Genomic DNA, 20668 nt, shown 5'->3' on the forward strand with positions numbered 1-20668 from the left:
CACCCAGAGGAACCCAGATGTGTGAATGGAGGGAGGACCGACACGTGAATGGAGGGAAATAGGCCCACAATAGCAAAGAACCCCCTCAGCCAACATCCTCTGCCTGGTGTTGTAGATGGCAGCTTTGGCCATCGCCAGGAGGACGTTGACTAGGAGGTTCTGTAACTTTGTGGGTCCATGGCTAGAGTGTGAGTATAGGAAAAAGTGAAGAGAAAAGTGCAGCCAGAAATGTAAAAGGATGTTCAGGAGGAGCTGGAACAGTGGCTGCAACCTGGTGCACTCCAGGTATACATGTGTCAGGGTCTCTCTCACGCTGCAAAAAGGGCAGGTGGTAGGGACGGGTGTGGCGCGCCAAGTAAATGCCCATGCTCACGGCTCCGTGGAGGAGCCACCAACAAATATCCCCGGTGGGCCTTGGGACTAGGGTGGAATATAGGCTGGCCCACTGGGGTTCTTCACTCTCAATAGGTGGCAATAGGTGCCGCCACTTCGAATCAGGGCAGGACATGAGGGTGAGGAAATGGAGGATGTGAAGCACAAGCATGTACAGGTGTTTCCTTGGTGCGTTCTGGAAGCGAACCGGCTGCAAATTGTGCAGCTAGCTTGCGGTGTATGGGTGGGACTAGGGTGGCCAGACTTCCTGATTTTATAGGGATGGTCCCGATATTTGGGGGCTTTTTCTTATATAGGCTCCTATTACCCCTCATCTGTCCTGATTTTTCACATTGCTGTCTGGTCAGTCGTGGGACATTTGGGGAGGCTCATGAGGCGGAGGTCTGATGAAAAGGACTGTAGGGCCTGGGGTGCAGGTTGGGTGAGGAATACCCAGCCGTAGGACCTGGTCACGGTAAACTTGAGCAGTGGGCACTAAGGCTGCCCTCACCTCCTGAAGTACGCACTGGGAGCGCGGAAGGTGGAGAGCCCCATGCGCTGAGCAAGCATCATGGGATCTACCCAGTCTCCGGGTCTGTGGTCATAGTCCAGGAGACTTCTGCAAGAACCAATAACATCTCTGACAGTCAGACATTCCCTAATGCTAATATTTACCTTGACACAAACCCTAGTGCTGAGACTTGAAAACCACTGACAAGGAGACGCACAAACAATACAAAACGGGAGCCCTTCCTCCGTTAGTATTGGACGATTAGTTTTTGTCCCTTGCGCAACTAGTGCCAGCCACTCCGGAGGCCCCTCGCGTGCACTGTTAAGCAGAACTAGCCCCTGCTTAGCTCCGCGGCGCCCGCACTTCCCTGGGCACTTGGCATCTCCAGCCCCCGCTGCTGTTCTGCGAGGAACCAGCGAGAGCGAGAGGCGCTCGCCGCGGACGCGAAGCGGAGCACGGGGCTGATTGCCGGAAGTGGGGGCCTGGGCTGAGCCTGCCGGTTAGAAATGGGGCCGAGCGGAGGCGAGGCCGGCTCGGGTTGGCGTTAGGGCGCATGGGGCTGGCTGCCGGGCTGCGATGAGGGGCAGTGCCTGCTGCCTGCCTGCGCCGCGGAGTTAGCGTCTCGCGAGCCGCCGTCTCGGGGAGTCCTTCCCCCTCCCCACCTCGGGCTTGCAATGTGGCTCCTGCGCTTCTTCCCCAGCGCCTTGCTGGTCTTGGGGCTCGTTTGCAGGCGTGAAGCCTTGGTCAGCTCCAGCGCGGGTAAGATATTAACCCGGGTGGGCTAGGGGAGAAAGGATCCCCTCTGGCCGGCACTATCAGAATAACCGCCCCCCCACCCCACACACATACACACGGCAGAGGCCCCCCGTGGCTTGAAATAGAAAGTTGGCTCCTCTTTCACATCTGCACGGTCAAAACAAGCATGCGTGTGTTTTAAAAACAGATCGCTGCTTATTTGTCCTTCTTGAATATTTTTGAACTGTGTTTGCGAAAGATACTTTCATAAGCCGGTGGACACCTCGAGATTGTTTGCTCCACAAAGATAGTTAAGAGTCAGGGATAATCTCCTTCAAGCTGCAAAGATGATCCTGGATCACAGCTGCTAGAGGCTTCAATGAGCTGAAAATAAAGGGTGGCTTAGAATAGTTTGTCAGGATTCCTAATAATTTCTCTGTCCTGGGGTAGTCGTGTTCTTTCTTGGGATCTTTATTTATTTGCAAATAACATTTGAATAGCTGTCAAAGTACTTTGCACACCAGGATGCATTCTGCACAGTGGGGAACTGGCATGAGTTGGGTTGGTTACCAAAATCAGGTGCTTTGCATAAGCAGCAAAGTGATCATGAGCACTATAGGCTTTAAAGGAGCATGTCATATGTTTCCTGGGTCAGGACTCAGTCATATGTTTTGGCAACAGTGAGGCTTTTTTCCTGCTGTGAACAAGCATTTCATTATCGAGGAGAGAATAGTAATAGCACTATGGCTAGCCTGTAAGCAACTGTACTGTCCTTCTGGAGGGCTTGATTTCATTGAATGGTAAAACAGAGCAGTCCAAAAATTGGTTAAAACAAGAAATTGAACAACTACTTGTATGCCCTCTTTGAAATATGGGCAGTTTCCTTCAAACTGTTGGATTGTGATGCACAGTGAAGGTTGGACAATGTGTGTGTTTGAATAATAGATGTGGAAAATAAAGGTCCACCTGATGGACGCAATCTGTTTTATACAAAGATATCTCTGAAATCTTTTGAAGTTCTAATTGTAACAAAATTTTCAGTATGAAAAGATTATAGATGTATTATTCACAGCACTATAGTTTGAGGCTGTATTGGCATTGCCCTAATTATCCTTCTTGTCCCTGGTTCGTAAACTGAATGAGAGTCTGGATACACTGGACTTGAAACTTCCTTAATTCAGAAATGGTTTTTTGGTTGGTTCCAAACTTTTGATTATATCTGTCTGTTCTAAGAATTGCAGAAATTGATTTTAATCTCATTTTGCTGACAACTAGTAAACAGTGTGGTTTGTGTTTTAACTTGATATTTCTCTTTCAAAAGCCCTAAGTTGTGCAAAAGTGTTAAGCAAATACATGAGTTTTAGTTCTACAGGTATCATGGTTAATTCAAGCATATGGACTCTTCTGGATCAGTGTGTCACCCTGTCAAGTCAATAGGCAGTAGAGGTTTAGAGAAACTGATTTGTCTATTAGACCTGTTTTTTGTGTTTTAAAGCTTGCAAAGTGTTGGTCATCTCTTGGTTAATGATCCAAGAAATAGTAATGAAGCAAACTGTTTGAAAAGCCTGGTTCTTGAATCCAAATTAGTTCAGCTGTGCAATGTTGTTATATTGACATAAGTCTGTAGTGTAGACCAATCCATGCATGGCGACTTGACCTTAACTCTGAATTTCCTTTTTAGCTTGTCTCTTACAATGGCGAAGGCACTCGACTACAGTCCTGAAGCTCATGAGTTCGAGTCATGTTCCATCTTACACTGAAAGGCCACCTCCAGTTCACCCAGCTGCAAAATGGATAACTGGTTCATGGGATTAGGGATAATCAAAGGTAGTCAGGTGTGACACTGGCCACATCTCTCTCCCTTATGTACTGTTGGCTATGAAATTGACTTGCCTTCACCACATCAGTCCGATGGTTTGGGAGATCTTTGATTTGTTTCTTACAACTTTGCTTTAAATTTTAATATCATTTAGTAAAGCATAGAAAATATTTGGCAACAGGGTACTTCCAGCTCTTGTCATATGTAATAAGATTTTAGACCAACATTTAAAAAAATTATGTGTGCGCTAATTTGGTACTCAACTTGAGACACATTGAGTCTCCTTTTCTCCCTCCCCTTGGAGATGCTGAGCTGAACTTAGTTGAGGGTGTGCTTCTGAAAATCAGGCCCTGAATATCTCAAATTGGGCACCTAAAATTAGTGAGTACTTAGGAAAATCTGGGCTGAAGTGCACTGGATTCCTGTGTTTGTAAAATGCTGGTAATGGCTTCCTTTCTGACCTAAAAGAGATGAGAGAGAAATAAGTCATTTTTCACACTTTTTATGGTTGTGTTGTTGGTTTCTGCAGTACACTGAAGTGGGGAAACAGCAAAATACTGAGCTAACCCACTTCCCCTTGGAGGATGCCTGGCTACGGTTGCAAGGCAGACCTACATTTTTATAAAGCTGGTAAAAAAATGTAGGAAACACTCTCAACCAGCTTTAGGTAAAAAAACATTTAACACATCTATGACCAAACACTTTTTTTAAAGTAAACTTGAAATATAAATTAATAATCCACTTGGCTAGGAATATCCAGTGGTTGTTCATGTGCTTTGTATTAAAAATATATCTTCTGAGTTTGGAGGAAGTGGCTGGGTTTTCTTTGCTAGCTCTCTAATTAACCCTTTCAAATGTATATTGGTGTCTGAAAGAAGTTAGGTTGATTCGATCTGTGTCCTTGCAAATGCATTACAGGATGTGTTTGACAATCTAGTTTCTAATACTCCCCTTGTAATCTCTGCTGAAATTCTAATTCTGCACAGTAGTACTTCTGGGTGAACAACACCAGGTTGGTACAGGAGACTTAGGCTATCGTATTCCACCGGGATTCTTTTTCTTTTTCTCAAATGGAAGAAAACAGTTGTACTTGCTTGTCACAAATGGCACAGCACTACAACAGTTGTTTTTATAGTGCAGATAGGGTAACAATGCCTTTGTAACAAAGTGAAAGCTTTGTGTAGTCTATGCTGTCCTTTCATTTCAGGGAGACAGTTAAGACACCTAGCACAGGTGGAACTTAACTGACTTGACTCCCTTTCCAGGGCCTGCTATATTTGTAGTGTACTGGGGGGCTTGTCAGTGACCCTTCCTTATGCTGCACATAAAATACCACCATATAAAAGGCCCCTCTCGATAATCTTAAAGACTCAGAGTGCCTTGTGACATTTAAGAGTAAAAGGAGGGACTATAGAGGAGTGGTTGGGTTTCCCCTACCCTTTTGTTTGCTGAGTTAATTTGGTTCCGCTGCCAATGTGGTTCCTTGATTGAGAAAGTTTATATGGAATGATTGAGACAAACATGGAAACAACTCAAGGTGATTTTTCCCTAGTGGTGAAAATTGGGCAATAATGTGATGAGCGAAAATTGAATGGCTTGGGGGAGTAGTCTGGTAGCGAAATACAAGTTTTTGTGAATACTTTGTTTTAGTGTCCATACAGTGTTTTTTGTTTGTTTGTTCTTGTGGATTCCGAATTGAAAAACCCTAAATTCTTTAAAAAAAAAAAAAGCTGCCTGATGACCCCCTGTTGCTGCTTAGCACTTAATTCCACCCTGCTCCAGATTCACAAGCGAGGTGACAGTGAAACCCCCTTTCACTGAATTTCAATTTTTTAATAAACTTCATACTAATATTTTGTTATGGAACATAAATTAGTTAAAAGGGTACATATGTTATCTTCGTATTAGTGTCTGTATTAGGAATATACCTTACTAGTGTGCTTCCTCCTGTCCCAGAGACACTAGCCAATTTATTGTTCTCTGAACACGCTCACTTAAATTCTCACATACTCACTCCTGAGAAGTAATTCTGAAATATTGGGCAGTTATAAACATGAACAGATTATAAACAAACACGTGGTGCGTGAGAACAGCTGACCATGTTCCAGGAATATGGAATGGCATATGCAATGACATGTACTTCAAAACCACCTTCATGAGGCAGAAATACAAGAGATCCACAAAGAAGAAATCAAGTCAAGGATTGCTGCAGTTGCAAGGGACCGAGAAAGCATTAATAAGAAGCCAGAGCTATGTATTGATCCCTTAAACCCCACTAAGCACCCAGAAGAAATAATAAACATTGTCAGTGGTAGAGTGGCACCGCTATCCATCAGTGTAGATGACACTTACAATTAAAATTCACCAAATGCAAGAATTTGAACAAAGCTGGCCCACAGGGTTCTGTAACACAATACCAAGAATAGCAGAGCCACTGGCAGGAACAAAGCATGTATAGGTTTGTCCAACAAAGGCATTTGACACTTGTGTACAAGCAAGTTCACGAGAGGTTGACATGAAGTATATTTTGTCCCACGAGTTTGACACTGGTACAGGAACTATGTTCTCTGACTCTGATGACATGAGACTTTCCAAGACTAAGTTTAAGCTAAAGAACCAGCTGCAGATAGAGGTGTCAACTAGACGTACTTAACAAGACGTCACCTGTAAAATCACTGACCATTCCACTTCTTTCAGTGGTATGCTGGCCAGCAAGTGATATTCAAGGACTTTGTGTCCAATTTCTGAGTTTGCAACTGAACACAAGCTAGCTGTAGGTGATGTACCCCTTGTCTTTGAAAAGTGCAAAGACGGCATCAAAAGGGTGTCACAAGATCTAGCAGAGCTACAGAAGCAAGCAGTGTGCATCAGCTGAGTGCAAGTACAGAGCTACTGCCACAGAAAGTTGTTTTGACAGTAACTGGAAACAAGAAACTTCTGTACAGAACTCAGGCAAGACAAGAATTTTGACCAAGAGAAACTATTAGAGCACAAGCTAGTGATTGCAGGTAGAGACCATACCCCAGCTGAAGTAAAGAGGAAGGTGTGGTGATCAATAGGAAAGATATGGCCACCTGAGGAGTCAGACAACCTCCTTGTACAACAAATAGTGATGGTTGCGAAAGAGAATCCTGTGGGAATTATCAGATAACACTGATGATTGTTTTACTCTTGCATCATCACCTTGAACAGGCCTAATTTCTTAAGTGATTATGGAATCTCTAGTTCAAGAGAGCTGTAATAGACATTCCTGCTACTGCAGAGCAACGCGAGAACATTGTGCCTGGACTGTTAGCTGCCCTTGCACCCTTGGGCAGTAATGCAGTAGCATCCTATTTTGGCCTTTGCACTGTGTTGAAGATTTTGTGAGCTGGTTGACATCCGTGCAGCAGTGCCTGATGGCTTTGGCAAACTGTGCCACCATGTCAGAAGCATGGGAGAAATAACGTGCAGTGAAAATTGGTAAAGGTACCACATCAACACCAAAGGTCAACTCCCTACCACCACCAACTGAAGCATTTTATAGAAAATGAGCACATCTTCAGGCACGAGTGTGGGAAAAGAGCTTTGGAGTATTTGGTTAAAATATTACTATAACTTTAACAAATATTTTGAATGTTTTTTCACATTAAAAAGTGTTCAACATATGAATTGAAAATTGAGGTTCATACTGTATCCTCCCCCCTCCTGCCTCATATACGTGTATTAGTCATATACATGTTAATGATACTGCAAATATTAATATGTGAAATGCATGTATTAACAACTCTTGTGCCTTGTTTTTTGTATGTCCCAAATAATGTGTGAACACTTGTTGATGGGTGGGGTGGCAAGGGGGGGATGAAATGTTGATAATTCCAAATGCTCAACAGTGATAATCATCAGGCAGACTTTTAAAATGTATAGTCTTGAGATACAAAATTCAAAAAAACTTGTATGGCCCCTAAAGCAAGCCTGACCAGACTGACTGCTGGACTAGAGTGGTAATGGGACATTTATGTCCCAGGGTTATTAAGCACTCTACAGAAATGCAAGATCCCTGGCCCCCAAAAAGGTGACTTTCAAAGGCCGTGATGCTGCACTGAGCTTGACGCAGGTGAATCCCTGCCTCCTCAGTCCAGGAGGAGGGCCAAAACTAGCATCCTCCAGAGAGAAGATGGGATACAGTACCAAGTGATGAAGCAGTGGGTTTTGAGATGCACCTAATTACTTAGTTCTACAGTTTTTCTGTTCTACATTGAAATCATTGTGCTCTGATCTTAATGTTAATGAATATCCAGTAAGCAAACAGTAAGTAATATTTGCCAAGTGCAGCTGCCTCTGATTATATTTTGTTTTTAATTCCAGGTCCAGCAAACAAAATTCCTTGTTATCTCTAGGTCCCCAGTTCAAATCCTGCCTGGTTTGGTAGCAATCAAGTCATCACTATCTGACTGTTTATTAACCTTCTAGAAGGGAGGCTAAGAATGGACTAGACCTGTAGACTGAACTAAGCTAATATCCCCTAGAGGTGATCATTCAGGTTTGGGTTTCCTAGTCTCACTTTTTTTGTCCAGTGACTAAGGTATAGTCTTGGAGGACCTGGATTCTATGTCTGGCTCTGCCACTGACCTGCTATGTGAATTTGGGCAGATAACTTCACATCTCTGTTTCCCTCCCACTTTTGCCTACTTAAACAGAAAGCTCCCCAGCGCAGAGGGGCCTCAATCTCAGCTGAGCCCCCTTAGTGCTACTGTGATACCTATATTCAATACAGGGATGGCTGCAGCAACACAGTCAAGTGGTGGTGCAGGCTATGTAGTGATCTATGGGTGGAGGACTTTGTTCCCCTGGCTGTCAGTATGACACTTTTCAGCAGTACTAAGCTTCCCGAACTTGTAAAAATTGTGTATTAAACTGCCCATGGCTTAAACATGTATTTATATGCCTTTATACACCCTGACATTTAATGGTGAGGGACTCCTAAGTAGACTGTTTCTTTTCCATTCATCACTTGTTGATGCAACCAGTAATGCTGTACAAGCAGAACACATGTGTGCTTGGTATGACAAAATAACTAGAGACTTTTAAGAGGAAACTTTTAATAGTAAACCTCAGAGTAAGGAATCTTCCAACTTGATATAACTGAATGGAGGGAGGGAGGGGGGGAGATGTCCTCTCTAGTACCTCTATCTTGGCTCTCCTAAACTCTTAATAAATGATACATTTCATTTATTGGTAGCTTTGGCTGTTTACAGGCCTCCGTATAAACAAGTTGATCAGGTTTCGATGGACAGACAGATCTTGGACACTGCAGAACAAACGCCTCAGTTTACAACCTTTTGGGGCTTTTTGCATAGGCATGGAGACTGAATTGCCCTCTCAGCTTACTTAATAAGATGAATTGAACCCTTATTCCCAGTGCTTAATTTGTAATGAAAAAGGTGCTGGGACTCAAGCCATTTTTTAATATTCATAACTAATGCGCCAGCCCAGAGATGCCAGGGCTATGAACTGCCAAGCCTAGAGGTGCCGGGGCTCAGCACTGGCAAGCTCTGGCATAAATTAAGCACTGCTTGTTTCTGTAGTTTGGGGCTGAGGCAGTGGGGAAAGCCTTTCACTAGCCATATGGTGTCTGTACTGTGGCTGAACAAGAGTTAAAAAGGTTATGGAAAATTCTCTTGTGTGTGAATTTAGTGCCTGTGAAAAATTCCTCTTTGATTGTAGCTGTTGAAACCGCTCGATTCTAGAAGGCAGCTTTTCGTGATGGTGGTGGTGGTGTTAAAAGCCAAACACCAAGAATCCATTTTCTTTTCCTTTTGGAGTAAGAAATAAGTTCGCTTTCATTAATCAGGCTACTGCTTTAATTGTGAAATTGTTTATAAATGATCTTTCTTAAATCTAAATTTCTGAAATGATATGCTCAGAGACTGCACTGAGGGGAAACCTAATATGTGACAGATGACTCAAAAGAAGGCATGTTAAGTCTATCAAGTGGCGTTTGTGTGGCTTGCATGGCATATTAGTTCTGCAGAATCTGTAGAAACTTCTTAATATGAAATCTTTTAGCACTCAGGAAGGTAACTATCAGAATGCGAACAGAGGGTAGCTGTGGCTGTGTTGTCTTCTTGAATTTGCAGACCACCTGAAATAATGATTGAAAACTGACTGTTTCATTGCTGATAAGGTGGAAGGGACTGGAAGTTGTTGCATGGAAGAAACTATGGAAGGGAGACATTCAAAGAAAAGAAACTGATGACAAAAAAAAGAAATAACAGGGATCCTAAAAGTTAGCTTATTTCCCAGCGAATGATGCTGAATGCAGCATCAAGGTACTACAAAACAAAAGCTAAGTTTTGAGTTATAACTCTGCCCTTGCTTTTTGTATAAACTTCTTGTTGACATAAATGGGAATTATCCCTATGGACTGAAGGAGATATGGAGTAGTAAATCTGTAATTATGGCCCATGAACAATAATTAGAACTGGACTTCAGACCTCTCCACCAAATATGTTTGAAACTGACTCTAAAAGAACTGCTGTTTGTGTGTTGACCTTATTTTTTCTGGATGAGCCAGCTCGAGGCCACAGAATAAGACTGGCAAAATCATTTAACAAACACTAACTGTATATAAGGGCTTGTCTACACATAGGTTATTCTGAAATAACTCCCAAGTGTGTACACTCTTATTGTGGATTAAACTAAACTGATAAAAGCACTCTTGTTTCCAGAATAAGGGCTGGTCTATACTGAAAAGTTACATCAGCATAGCTACTTCTCAAGGACTGTGAAAAATCCACACCAGAGAGTAGTTAAACCAGTCTAATCCCTTCCAGGAAAGAATCCTCACATGGTCCCACTGATTAATGTTCTGCTGGTGTGAAAAACAGCTGAGTAGACATTATGAAGTAGTAAGCAGTTTTGAGCAGTCAGCATATTGAGCAGTTACTTTAAGCACTGTGGGTTTTGTTGCTACCTGTTAACTATGGTAAATGGTAGTTTTTTAAAGTTGCAATTCCTTAGGCCGCCAGTGATTCTCAAACTTTTGTACTGGTGACCCCTTTCACATAGCAAGCCTCTGAGTGTGACCCCCTCCTCCCTTATAAATTAAAAATACTTTTTTATATATTTAACACCATTATAAATGCTGGAGGCAAAGTGGAGTTTGAGGTGGAGGCTGACAGCTCGTGACCCCCACATAATAATCTCACTACTCCCTGAGGGGTCCCAGCCCCCAGTTTGAGAACCCCTGCTTTAGGCTATGTCTCCACTATAGAGATAAGTTGACACAAGTTACGCTGACGATCATAAACTGCTCTAGTTACGTTGCTTGTGCATGTTCACACAACATTCCTTTTGTCAGCAGAGCCTGTTCAGTTTCTGCTCTAGCATCAACAGTGAGAGCAGTGCACTGTGGATAACAGTCTGTGCTACTCTGCATCTTCTGTAGCTGGGAGATGTGGGAAGGCGAAGTGGATCACAGTGCATCATAGGTGCAGGTTCAACATCTCATGATGCAGTTTTTTCTGTCCCATCATTCCATGGGCTTCCGACTACATTTCTTGCCATTTTTCAACAGTCCCTGGTTACTGTGTGCCTGTCATCTCCACTTGAAAGCATGGATCCGGCATTGCTCTCTACTGTTGTGGTCAGTATTATAAAGGACAGTACAGCTGATCATGCAGTATCTCATGAGCTTCAAATCTGAACAAGAATCTGTCATGCCTGCCCTGCTGTGTGCCATGGAAAGAAACAATACCAGATTACTGTTGGCATTCACAGAGCAGCTGCACACAGTGGGGGGGATCGCATCTTTATTCACACCTGGGATGATGAACAGTGGCTGCAGAACTCTTGAATCTGCAAAGACACCCTCCTGGAAAGGTGTGCAGAACACACCCTAGCTCTGTGGCACAAGGACACTAAAATGAGAGCTGCCCTCTTGGTGGAGAAGTGCATGGCGATTGCTATATGAAAGCTGACAACTCCAGACTGCTACTGTTTAGTTGTGAATCAGTTTGGAGTCGGGAAGTCCACCATGGGGGGTTGCTTCCTAGCTGTGACTTGTAGTCTGCAAATGTGCCAGTGTATTAATTCCAGCAGCAACCACTGTGTGTAGAAGACAAAACAAAGTTTCTTTGAATTTTTTTTTTTATTAAACAGCAATAAACAATGCACAGAAAATGCTTTGTTGAAAGGGACCTACCACTGAGAGGAACACTCTTGTGATGGAGGCTCTTGTAGCTGTGTGTAAATCCAGTTTTCAGTTTGGAAGTGGTAGAGTGAACGGGGTACTGTGATGGACCAGGAAGATGCAAGGAATGTATGGGAGGAGTTTGGGGAGGACATGGCAAGCGGTTCTGTATGGGCCGCGGAGTAAGGTGGGTGAGCGCACAGGTGTTCTGTCTGCAGCTCAGTTAGGGACTTCAGCATCTCTGTTTGGTCCTCCATCATCTGTTCCTGTTGGTATCATCTGTTCCTGGCCCACTAAAATTCCCTCCTGGCCCAGCTTCCTGTCCTGGCTATCTATTTAAAATCATTCATTAATTGTCTCCCCAACCTGTGTTCTTGATCTGTGGCATTAGAGGATTGGAGCACCTCCCAAAACTTGTCCTCCTTGCTTCTCCTGGGTCGCTTCCTTATCTGGCAGAGGCACTCTGCTGGTGTATAGGGGGTTGCCCTGAAGGCCACATCTGCAGAAGCGCAAGAAACAATAAACAGAGGCATGATTGTTAGAGCACTTACAGCATTGAATCATAATAGTAAAATACACCTTTCTCACTGTCCCTTGGCAAGCACACAGCTCAGCGAACACCCTAAATGTGGTGAGTTTGGCCTGGGTGGGGTGGGGAGTGTCAAGATGGGGCAAAAGGTCTAGGTGACTTTTTAAAGAGATCACTGCAAGCGACTACGGAAAATATTGTAAATTCTGCCACCATTTTGCACAGGCGGGGGTAATTGAAGCCGATATCTCACTCCTGAAGGTAAGCAAGGTTGCATCTGCATATGTGCGGCTTCAGACCTGGTCCCTATGTGATTACTGATTAGTGTGGAAAAGTTATCTACAATGGGGGAAGGAACAAAGCAGTTCTGCCAAGCAGAGGATTGGCAAATACCTCCAGGAAAGTTCCCTAGAGATCTCTCTGAAGGATTCCCATGAAATCTCAGTGTGTTCCACAGGGTCTCCACTGCATAGCTGCACAAGGGAATGTGAAGCAGACACAAACACAGCTAGTTTTGTACATTTCTATCCCTTAACTTACTTCCAGCATATAACAAAATAAAAGATAGCTCTGCCTCATGTAACTGAGCAGTATCAACTCAGAGTGAGCACTTACCAGAACTCCCATCTCCTGCATCAAGTGTGCCACAGCTAGAGTGCTGGGACTGGCTCGAATCCTCTGGGGTTAAGAAGCGTTCCTGGCATGACATTCTACCAGATGACCCTATTGCTTGTCCCATCTCATCCTCCAACTCCATTTCTTCTTCCACCTCTTCGTCCTCGGGGTTGAGTCTGTTGGCCGCTATATCCAACGCCCCTGAAGTATCCATAGGGCCCTTGGTGGTGAAGATGGGGTCACTGCCGAGGATGGCATCCAGCTCCTTGTAGAAGCAGCAGGTCTTCAATGCAGCACCAATGACAGTTTGACTCTCTTGCCTTCTGATATGCTTCCTTCAGCTTCTTTATCTTCGCACAGCACTGATGCATGTCCCATTCATAGCCCTTATCCAACATGCCACGGAAATCTGCCCGTAGATATAGAAGTTGTGACTGGAGCGGAGCTGGGACTGTCCAACCTCCCCTCTGTACAGAGCCAGCAGATCCCACTACTCTAGTGTACTCTATGTGACAGATCATTCAGTGTGTGGAGCTGCTACGGTCAGCTGGAAAGAGGCAATGTGAGCTCTCCATGCTGAGCAAACAGGAAGTAGAATTTCAAAAATTCCTGTCCCTTTAAAGGGAGAGGGGCAGATGCCTGTGTACCTTGATCTGCTGACCAGAGTGGTCAGGATGGACATTGTGAGATGCCATAAATGACCTTTGGGAGGTGACATCACCAAGTGCAGTGTCTACACTGACACTGCATCAATCTAACTTTTGCTGCAGAAAGCCCTGCACGTCTCCTCAAGGTGGCTTTATTTTGTTGGCATAGCAGGAGAGTTAAATCAGTAGGAGGAGCATTGTAGTGTGTACAAATCTACTGTTTTGTCAACAAAACACTTTAGTGTAGACAAGGTCTTAGTGAATGTTGAGATGGGGAAGAATATGCATTCCTTGCAGGCTTGGTGCAAGGCCTGTGTTGTATGAACTAAAACCATAAATGGGGCTATTGTTGCAATCAACCGGACCATCTGAAAGCATAGAGCCAGGGGTAGGCAACCTGTGGCATGTGTGCCAAAGGCAGCACGCGAGCTGATTTTTTTCAGCGGCACTCACACTGCCCAAGTCCTGGCCACCAGTCCGGGGGACTCTGCATTTTATTTTAATTTTTAAATGAAGCTTCTTAAACATTTTAAAAACCTTATTTACTTTACATACAACAATATTTAGTTATATATTACAGCCTTATAGAAAGAGACCTTCTAAAAATGTGCAAGGATTAAGTTTTTTCTTTTGATAGTTCTGAATTCCTATGCATATAATCCAGTCTGGCTGTGGTTGCTGCTACTGTAGACCTCCCAAGTCTTATAGCCTCACTTAGGGTAACTTTACAGTATCCTCTTGAGAGTTTAAAAGGACACCTGACCGCTGCATATTCTGTGAGGGGATTGGGAAAGGGAATCAGCAGCGCTGTCCTCAAAGCAAATCCAGTCCATCTAACAGAGGCAACATCTGTGTCAGCATTTACTCCATGATAAGAGTTGTTCTGCTGAGGAAGTAGCTCACATATGTTTTTATGCCCGGTTAGTTCTCTGCTAGCTAGACTACTGGTTGGGAGCAGAGAGAACTTAGCAAGAATTGTGCCTCTTGGTTTAAAACTGAAGGCTTGTCTACACTTACAGCACTGCAGCTGTAGTGCTTAGTGAAGATGCTCCCTATGCCTCAAGAGGCGGTAGCTGTATCAGCGGGAGAAACCCTCTTATCGACCTACTGCTGTCTACACCAAGGGGTTAGGTCAGTGTAACTTCGTCACTCGAGGTATAGAAAATCCACACCCCTGAGCAATGTCGTTATACTAGCATAAACTTGTAGTGTAGACTAGGGCTGATAGAGACCTAACCTAACCAATAAAGAAGCTATTAAAACAAAAACAGAAGACCAACTGATTTAAAAAAATTAGCTTCTTTAACTAAGTGACAAATAGATTCTGAGGTCTTTTATGTAGATTTTTTTTTTTCCTCCCCTCAGCTACTGGCACTAATTAGGCTTTCTTGCAGAACCTGAATAACTAGTTAACATGTTAATTCTTATTATCTGGTATGCGGGGTCACGCAGTGTGGTTCTTTAATGCAGAGGGTGTACCTCTCAATTTAAGGATCACACTCCAGCAAGACTGCATTATTTAAGAGAAATTGTCCTGGCTTCAGGCCCCAAACTTATCTTTGAATGAATTAACTTTTATCAGATCTCCTCACTTAGAGACTTACTGTGCCATCAATGCAGAATTGAAAGATCAACGTGCACCTGGGAAAAATGTTAAACTTCTCTAAAGTGGCTGGGCCTGTCTTCACTAGGAAATCCTGGGTGAATTCTGGAAGTTTTGCCATTGAGTTCAACAGGCTCTGGATTCCACCTGATATGTCTAAAGTGCACTGACCAGTCAGTTATGCCAGTAGACCAGGGAAAGTGGCATTCAGCATCATGTCAGCTAATTCAACTCATCATATTTATTCCATACCAAATGCCGTTTGCCTTGTTTGCAGTCAGTTCAGGCATGGCCAGCATTGTTGGCTAACTCAGTTCTGCACAACATAAGGCTTGAGTGAGGACAGCCCCTTTGATGGACACTCGTCGTGGGTCCCAGGCTTAAACTCTCATTATGGCTTTCTTCTGTAGAAGCAGATCTTTTTATGGTCTGTGGTGTTCTGATGGGAATTTAATTAATTATTTTTTTAAATTTAATTTTGTTTATTTTTTGTACCAAATTCTGCTTTGTCTCCAGATAATTAATTTTGTACCCTGTAAATCTTTAAACTCATTACATCTATCTTCTTCCTTCTCTCCTTTTCAAAGATACCAACATAACTTTTTTGACTGTTGGATATTTATGTAATACAGGTCTTCTTGAACTCTCTTTGGACAAGTTCAGAAATGTGCTACTTAACAAGACCATCCCAATGGAAGCTGTAATAAGGAATATTGCAAGCAACGTGACTGTTGTTATTTTTCAAGTACATTCCCACCAAAAAAATGTAACCATCTCTTTTGATAAGGTATGTATGAAGTTGGAATCCAAATTCCTCTGTTGTGTTCACATTAAGTAATGGTACTCACCATTAGAAGAGGAAGATAAGAAAATCACTCTGTAGTGTAGTAAGGATAAATTTTATGTTGGAGGGGCAAGGGGGAATGAAACTGTATGAACCATACATATGTTTTTAATGTTTTAGTCTAGCTCCCAGACTTTAGAATAAGAATCTTTCTCATGTCTACTCAACTTCCTTGTAGCTTATGTCTCGCAAAAAACATAGAGCCATTTTGTATATTGGGATTCTGAATGAATGAGCAGTTGGCTGCAAACTGCTCTGAGGCAATTGTGATTCTGTCACATGACCTTTGAAACATGCTGTAACATCTCATATTTGATCTGGGACTGACATCAGTATACCAGTTCCTCACTCAGTGCTCTCCACTAGGCTACAAACCTTTGGCTGTTGCCATTCATATTTATAGGTGTAGATGTTATAGAGCCCTTCTTAAAATCTTGTGTACGGCTTTTTTGTTTTGTTCGCCTAATTGCCACTTCTGGATTTATCTTTGTTAACTTCAGTGTGTGGGATGAGGGGGAGATATGCTCTTGAAAGCTCAAAATCATTCTCTGTTTTGATCTCTCTCTCGCACACACACACGTACGTCAGTATAATCTAGCTTTCCTGTGACTAACCCCATTCTCCTAAGCAAAACTTTTATGGGCATTTCAGCAAGGACTCACTAACAGGGTATTTGGAACAAAACTGGGGAACTTGTGCTTGATGGAGGTGGTGGCTCTGCAAGTTTCTTCTCCCAACGCTTTAACCCACTCGGTTTTCTGGAATATTCAGTAGTACTGAACTATTGCTGCAGAGGTAACTGCATAAAGCATTGCTTTTTGTGTAGGTCCTAAATAAAACAAATACTGTGATCATTCTGTTGCTTTTTAAAATTATTATTTAATGTAAAACCATCACAAATGCAACACAGGGATTTAGAAGTCTGAGAACATTGCCTCAGACTAATCACTCCAGTGTCATATTTTGAGCCCAAACTAAACAATATTGTCTCTTAAAGGAATAAAATAAAAAAGCCTGTGGCTGGCTGACTTGTCTGGAGTATGCAATGATCTAATAGCTGGCAATGGGATGCATGCCCCAGGTAATGTGTGCCTTCAGGAAGGAGCTCTCTGTGTGTCTGTCACTCTGCAAAAACCTAGTGATGTGCTGAAGGTATGCTTGGGTTTTATCTGTTTGTTTTCAGAATCCCTCTGCAAATAGCTCAGGAACTGGAGTAGACACAGGGTTAGTTTCCATCCTTCGGCCTCAGCAGGGTGTGTGTACATGGTACCTGCAGTCTCCGGATGCCAGCCAAGTGTTGAGCACAGCTGTTTCTTTCGCTTATTCTGAGAGAGGTAAATTTTCGTTCCCTCTCATTCTGTTCTGGTATAAGAGTTAAACTACAGATCTTTTCTCTGGAAGGCCATATTGGTTGCACAGTACTATATGTAGCTTGCAGTAAACACACCAGAAGTCCTGACACTTAATGGAGAGTGGATACCAAATCTGGGTTCAGCATTAATCAACTGATTGATAATGTTAAGATCTAACATTTAAAGCAATTGTTATCTTGGAGCTGGGTGTAGAGGCTTTGCTCAGTCCTGCAAACATTTATTCCCATGTTTAAGACTAGTCAGAGTTTCACTGAAGTCCAAAAAGAACAGGAGTACTTGTGGCACCTTAGAGACTAACAAATTTATTTGAGCATAAGCTTTTGTGGGCTAAAACGCATTTCATCGGATGCATGGAGTGGAAAATACAATAGGAAGATATATACACACAGAGAACACGGAAAAAATGGGTGTTGCCATACCAACCACAACGAGAGTAATCAGTTAAGGTAAGTCCATGTGACTTACTCGCATGTATATACCTGTAGGATCAGGACCCTAGATTTCAAGATCTTTGGAGAACGGACTATGCCTGTTGGTACATACCAAATGAGGCCCTAATAATAAATACAACGAAAGCAAACTGTAGCTTCATTCCGTTGCACTGCTGAGAATTCTGCATGAGGGAGAAGAAGACTTGCTACATCTAACTGTCTTGTTTGTGTTTTTAGATCCTATCCCTGGAGGCTGCAATCTGGAATTTAACTTGGAAGTTGATCCCAATATTTATTTAGAGTATAATTTAATTGACACACGCATCAAGTTTGCCCCTGCAAACTTGGGATATGCCAGGTGTGTGTAACTTAACAAATAGCTTTCCTTGTATTGCATTTGTGCAGAGCTGGAAATGCTTAATAAACAATATTATCCTGCTGGAAAGGTGGTTTCTCTTAGCAAGAGAGAATTTTGTGTATAGCAAAAGGACTAGACAGCAAATGAGGGGAGATGCGTAGCTGATCCTCAAAATAGGTTAATTTTGTGAGGGAGAGAGGAAATGGGGTGAAGAGACTATCCATAGATTTGTGAAAGAAACTATACTAGCTAAAACTTCTGATGTTTTTCCCTGGTGAAGAATACACAGTTATTGGGACTAATGATTCTTCATGGGAAAATGTCTGTTCTGTTCTGGAAACCATTCTGTACTACTGTTTTTTTTGTTTTTCTTCATTCTATTACTGGGCTGGGCAACTATGGCTCGCAGGCCGGATCTGGCCTGTGAGCCATTTTAAGCTAGCCTCCGAGCTCCCACTGGGGAATGGGGTCTGGGGCTTGCCACGCTGCAGGCTGGGTGCTGAGTCAGGGGCCGCACCATGTGGCTCTATCCCACTGTGGCTGGGGCGCTGGCTTGGGGGCTGCACCGCGCAGCTTGGCCCCACTCCAGTGCTCCAGTTGGGGTGCAGGATCTAGGGCTGCACTGTGCAGCTACCGGAAGCTGTGGCATGGCCCCACTTGGCTCCTATGTGCTCCAATGGGAGCTGTGCCGTGCCTCCGCATAGGAGCCAGAGAAGGGACATGCCACTGCTTCTGGGAGCTGCTTGAGGTAAGCGCCGCTCGGAATGTGCACCCCGAGCCTCTCCCCACGTCCCAACCCCCTGCCACAGCCCTGATCCCTCTTCTGCCCACTGAACCCCTCGATCCCAGCTCGGAGCACCCTCCTGCACCCCAGACCTCTCATCCCCAGTCCCACCCCAGAACTCGCACCCCCAGCTGGAATCTGCACCCCTTCCCTCACTTCTGCCTAGCCCTGATCCCCCTCCCACCCTCTGAACCACTTGGTCCAGAGCACCCTCCTATACCCTGAATTCCTCATTCCCACCCCAGACCACGCACCCCAAACCAGAGCCCCCACTGCCTCTTGCATCCCAGCCTAATTCTGTGAGCATTCATGGCCTGCCATGCAATTTCTATTCCCCAATGTGGCCCTCAAGCTAAAAAGTTTGCCCACCCCTGTTCTATTACCATGATACCAGGATCCTCCTCTGGAAGTCTTATCTAATCTTGCTGCTTATCACTTGCAGTCCTAATCTTCTGCATAGTGTAATGTATCATGATAGATGGCTGTTGGCAGAGGGTGGGGAAGGATATAAGGCCAGATGGAATTTGTGCCTTTGTCAAAGCAGAAACTCTAAGGAAGGGCTTTTCTAAGGGAACGTCTTCACTAGCAACATTAAAAATAGCTGCCAGCACTGGGAATGCGGCTCCCAGCGCTGGTGCACTGTCTACGCTGGCACTTTACAGCACTGAAACTTGCAGCACCGAGGGGTGTGTGTTTTCACACCCTTGAGCGAGAAAGTTGCAGCGCTGTAAAGTGCCAGCGTAGACAAGCCCTAAAGCTCTATGTTGTTGGATGGATTCTAAGGTAGATCTGTTTCTTCTGCATTTTAATCTACTCGAGGGGAAAACGTGAATTCTCTCCTAATGTCTGTCTGGCTATTGTGACAATTTAAATGACAACTTGGAAAATCTGTGATGTATTTCCTTGCAATGGCTTATGTTAAGCATTAGCTATAATGGCAAGGTCTGTTGTATGTGCTGTAGAAATGCCAAGTAAAACATTATCTCTTTCCCAGAAGATTTTACAACCTGCATGTACAGCTTGGATACAGATTGAAATCTAAACTCTGAGCCTGAACTTCTTTAGAATGAGCTTCAGGGATTTGGCTCTGACTTGGATCTGAATGTTGAAATATCAGTATTCAGATTTGGAGTTCCGCTTCTGCCAGTTAGCGATACAAATCTAAGATCGGGACTCTTGATCTGGGCATGTAGCTAGTATAAACTTTTGTTTGTCTAATTCCAGAGGTGCCAACCCTCCCACGTGTGATTCAGGGACAGGCCAGAACTCTAGATGGCGACTGCACTATGACATCTATCAGTATTTCTTACCAGAGAATGATCTCTCGGAAAGTGCACTTCTGAACCACCTGCGAAAGATGTCTGATGTGCAGAGTGTCCGAGCTAATGGCATTAGAGTAAGTTTGGCCTTTTGGATTGCCAACAAAGGAATGTGTGGGGGAAGGAGTGAAACTGTTGCAGTGTTGTAACACCTGGATGCTATGTTCCCTCTGGGTTCTGTTCCATGTCATGACACCACAACTATTGACCTCTACTTGTGGAGTGTGACATCTGTGAAATGGATATCTTGTAAACCTATTAACTGTCAGAAATTGCTGTATATATGCCTTGCATTCAGGGGTATGATCAGCTAGCTGGCCCATTCTGATAATGGGAAAACTTCTAAACTGATGCTCTGTTATAGACCTTTGGTGTAGGGAGCTGCCTGGAAATTGGGTTCTAACTTCCTGTTCAGTTTGATTCTATTTGCCTTGTGACTTTTTTTTTTAAACTTTTATCACGAGTCTCTATACAAATTTAAGAATGATTGATTGAAAATCTGATTTCTGCCTTCAATCTTGAAGTTTAGCCTTAGCCAGTATGGCCACTGTCTCC

At 43.6% G+C, this 20668-nt stretch overlaps 1 protein-coding gene across 3 annotated transcripts in view; it reads left to right on the top strand.

Moving 5' to 3' along the window:
* The first annotated feature begins 1215 nt into the window (after positions 1–1215).
* Positions 1216–20668, top strand: part of TM7SF3 (transmembrane 7 superfamily member 3) — a 30654-nt gene continuing 11201 nt past the window's right edge. Inside the window, exons 1-6 of one of the 3 annotated variants that reach the window (XM_030540780.1) lie at positions 1554–1642; positions 3300–3445; positions 15637–15791; positions 17032–17182; positions 17890–18010; positions 20019–20190. In XM_030540780.1, the coding sequence (XP_030396640.1) occupies positions 3409–3445; positions 15637–15791; positions 17032–17182; positions 17890–18010; positions 20019–20190 (636 nt within the window). In that variant the 5' untranslated portion in view covers positions 1554–1642; positions 3300–3408. Of the gene's footprint in view, positions 1643–3299; positions 3446–15636; positions 15792–16845; positions 16930–17031; positions 17183–17889; positions 18011–20018; positions 20191–20668 lie in introns of those variants that run through there. The other 2 variants (XM_030540771.1, XM_030540787.1) reach the window with 2 other exon arrangements.

The sequence above is a fragment of the Gopherus evgoodei genome, chromosome 1 (genome assembly GCF_007399415.2).
Source record: "Gopherus evgoodei ecotype Sinaloan lineage chromosome 1, rGopEvg1_v1.p, whole genome shotgun sequence".
In the NCBI taxonomy this organism is placed as follows: Eukaryota; Metazoa; Chordata; order Testudines; family Testudinidae; genus Gopherus; species Gopherus evgoodei.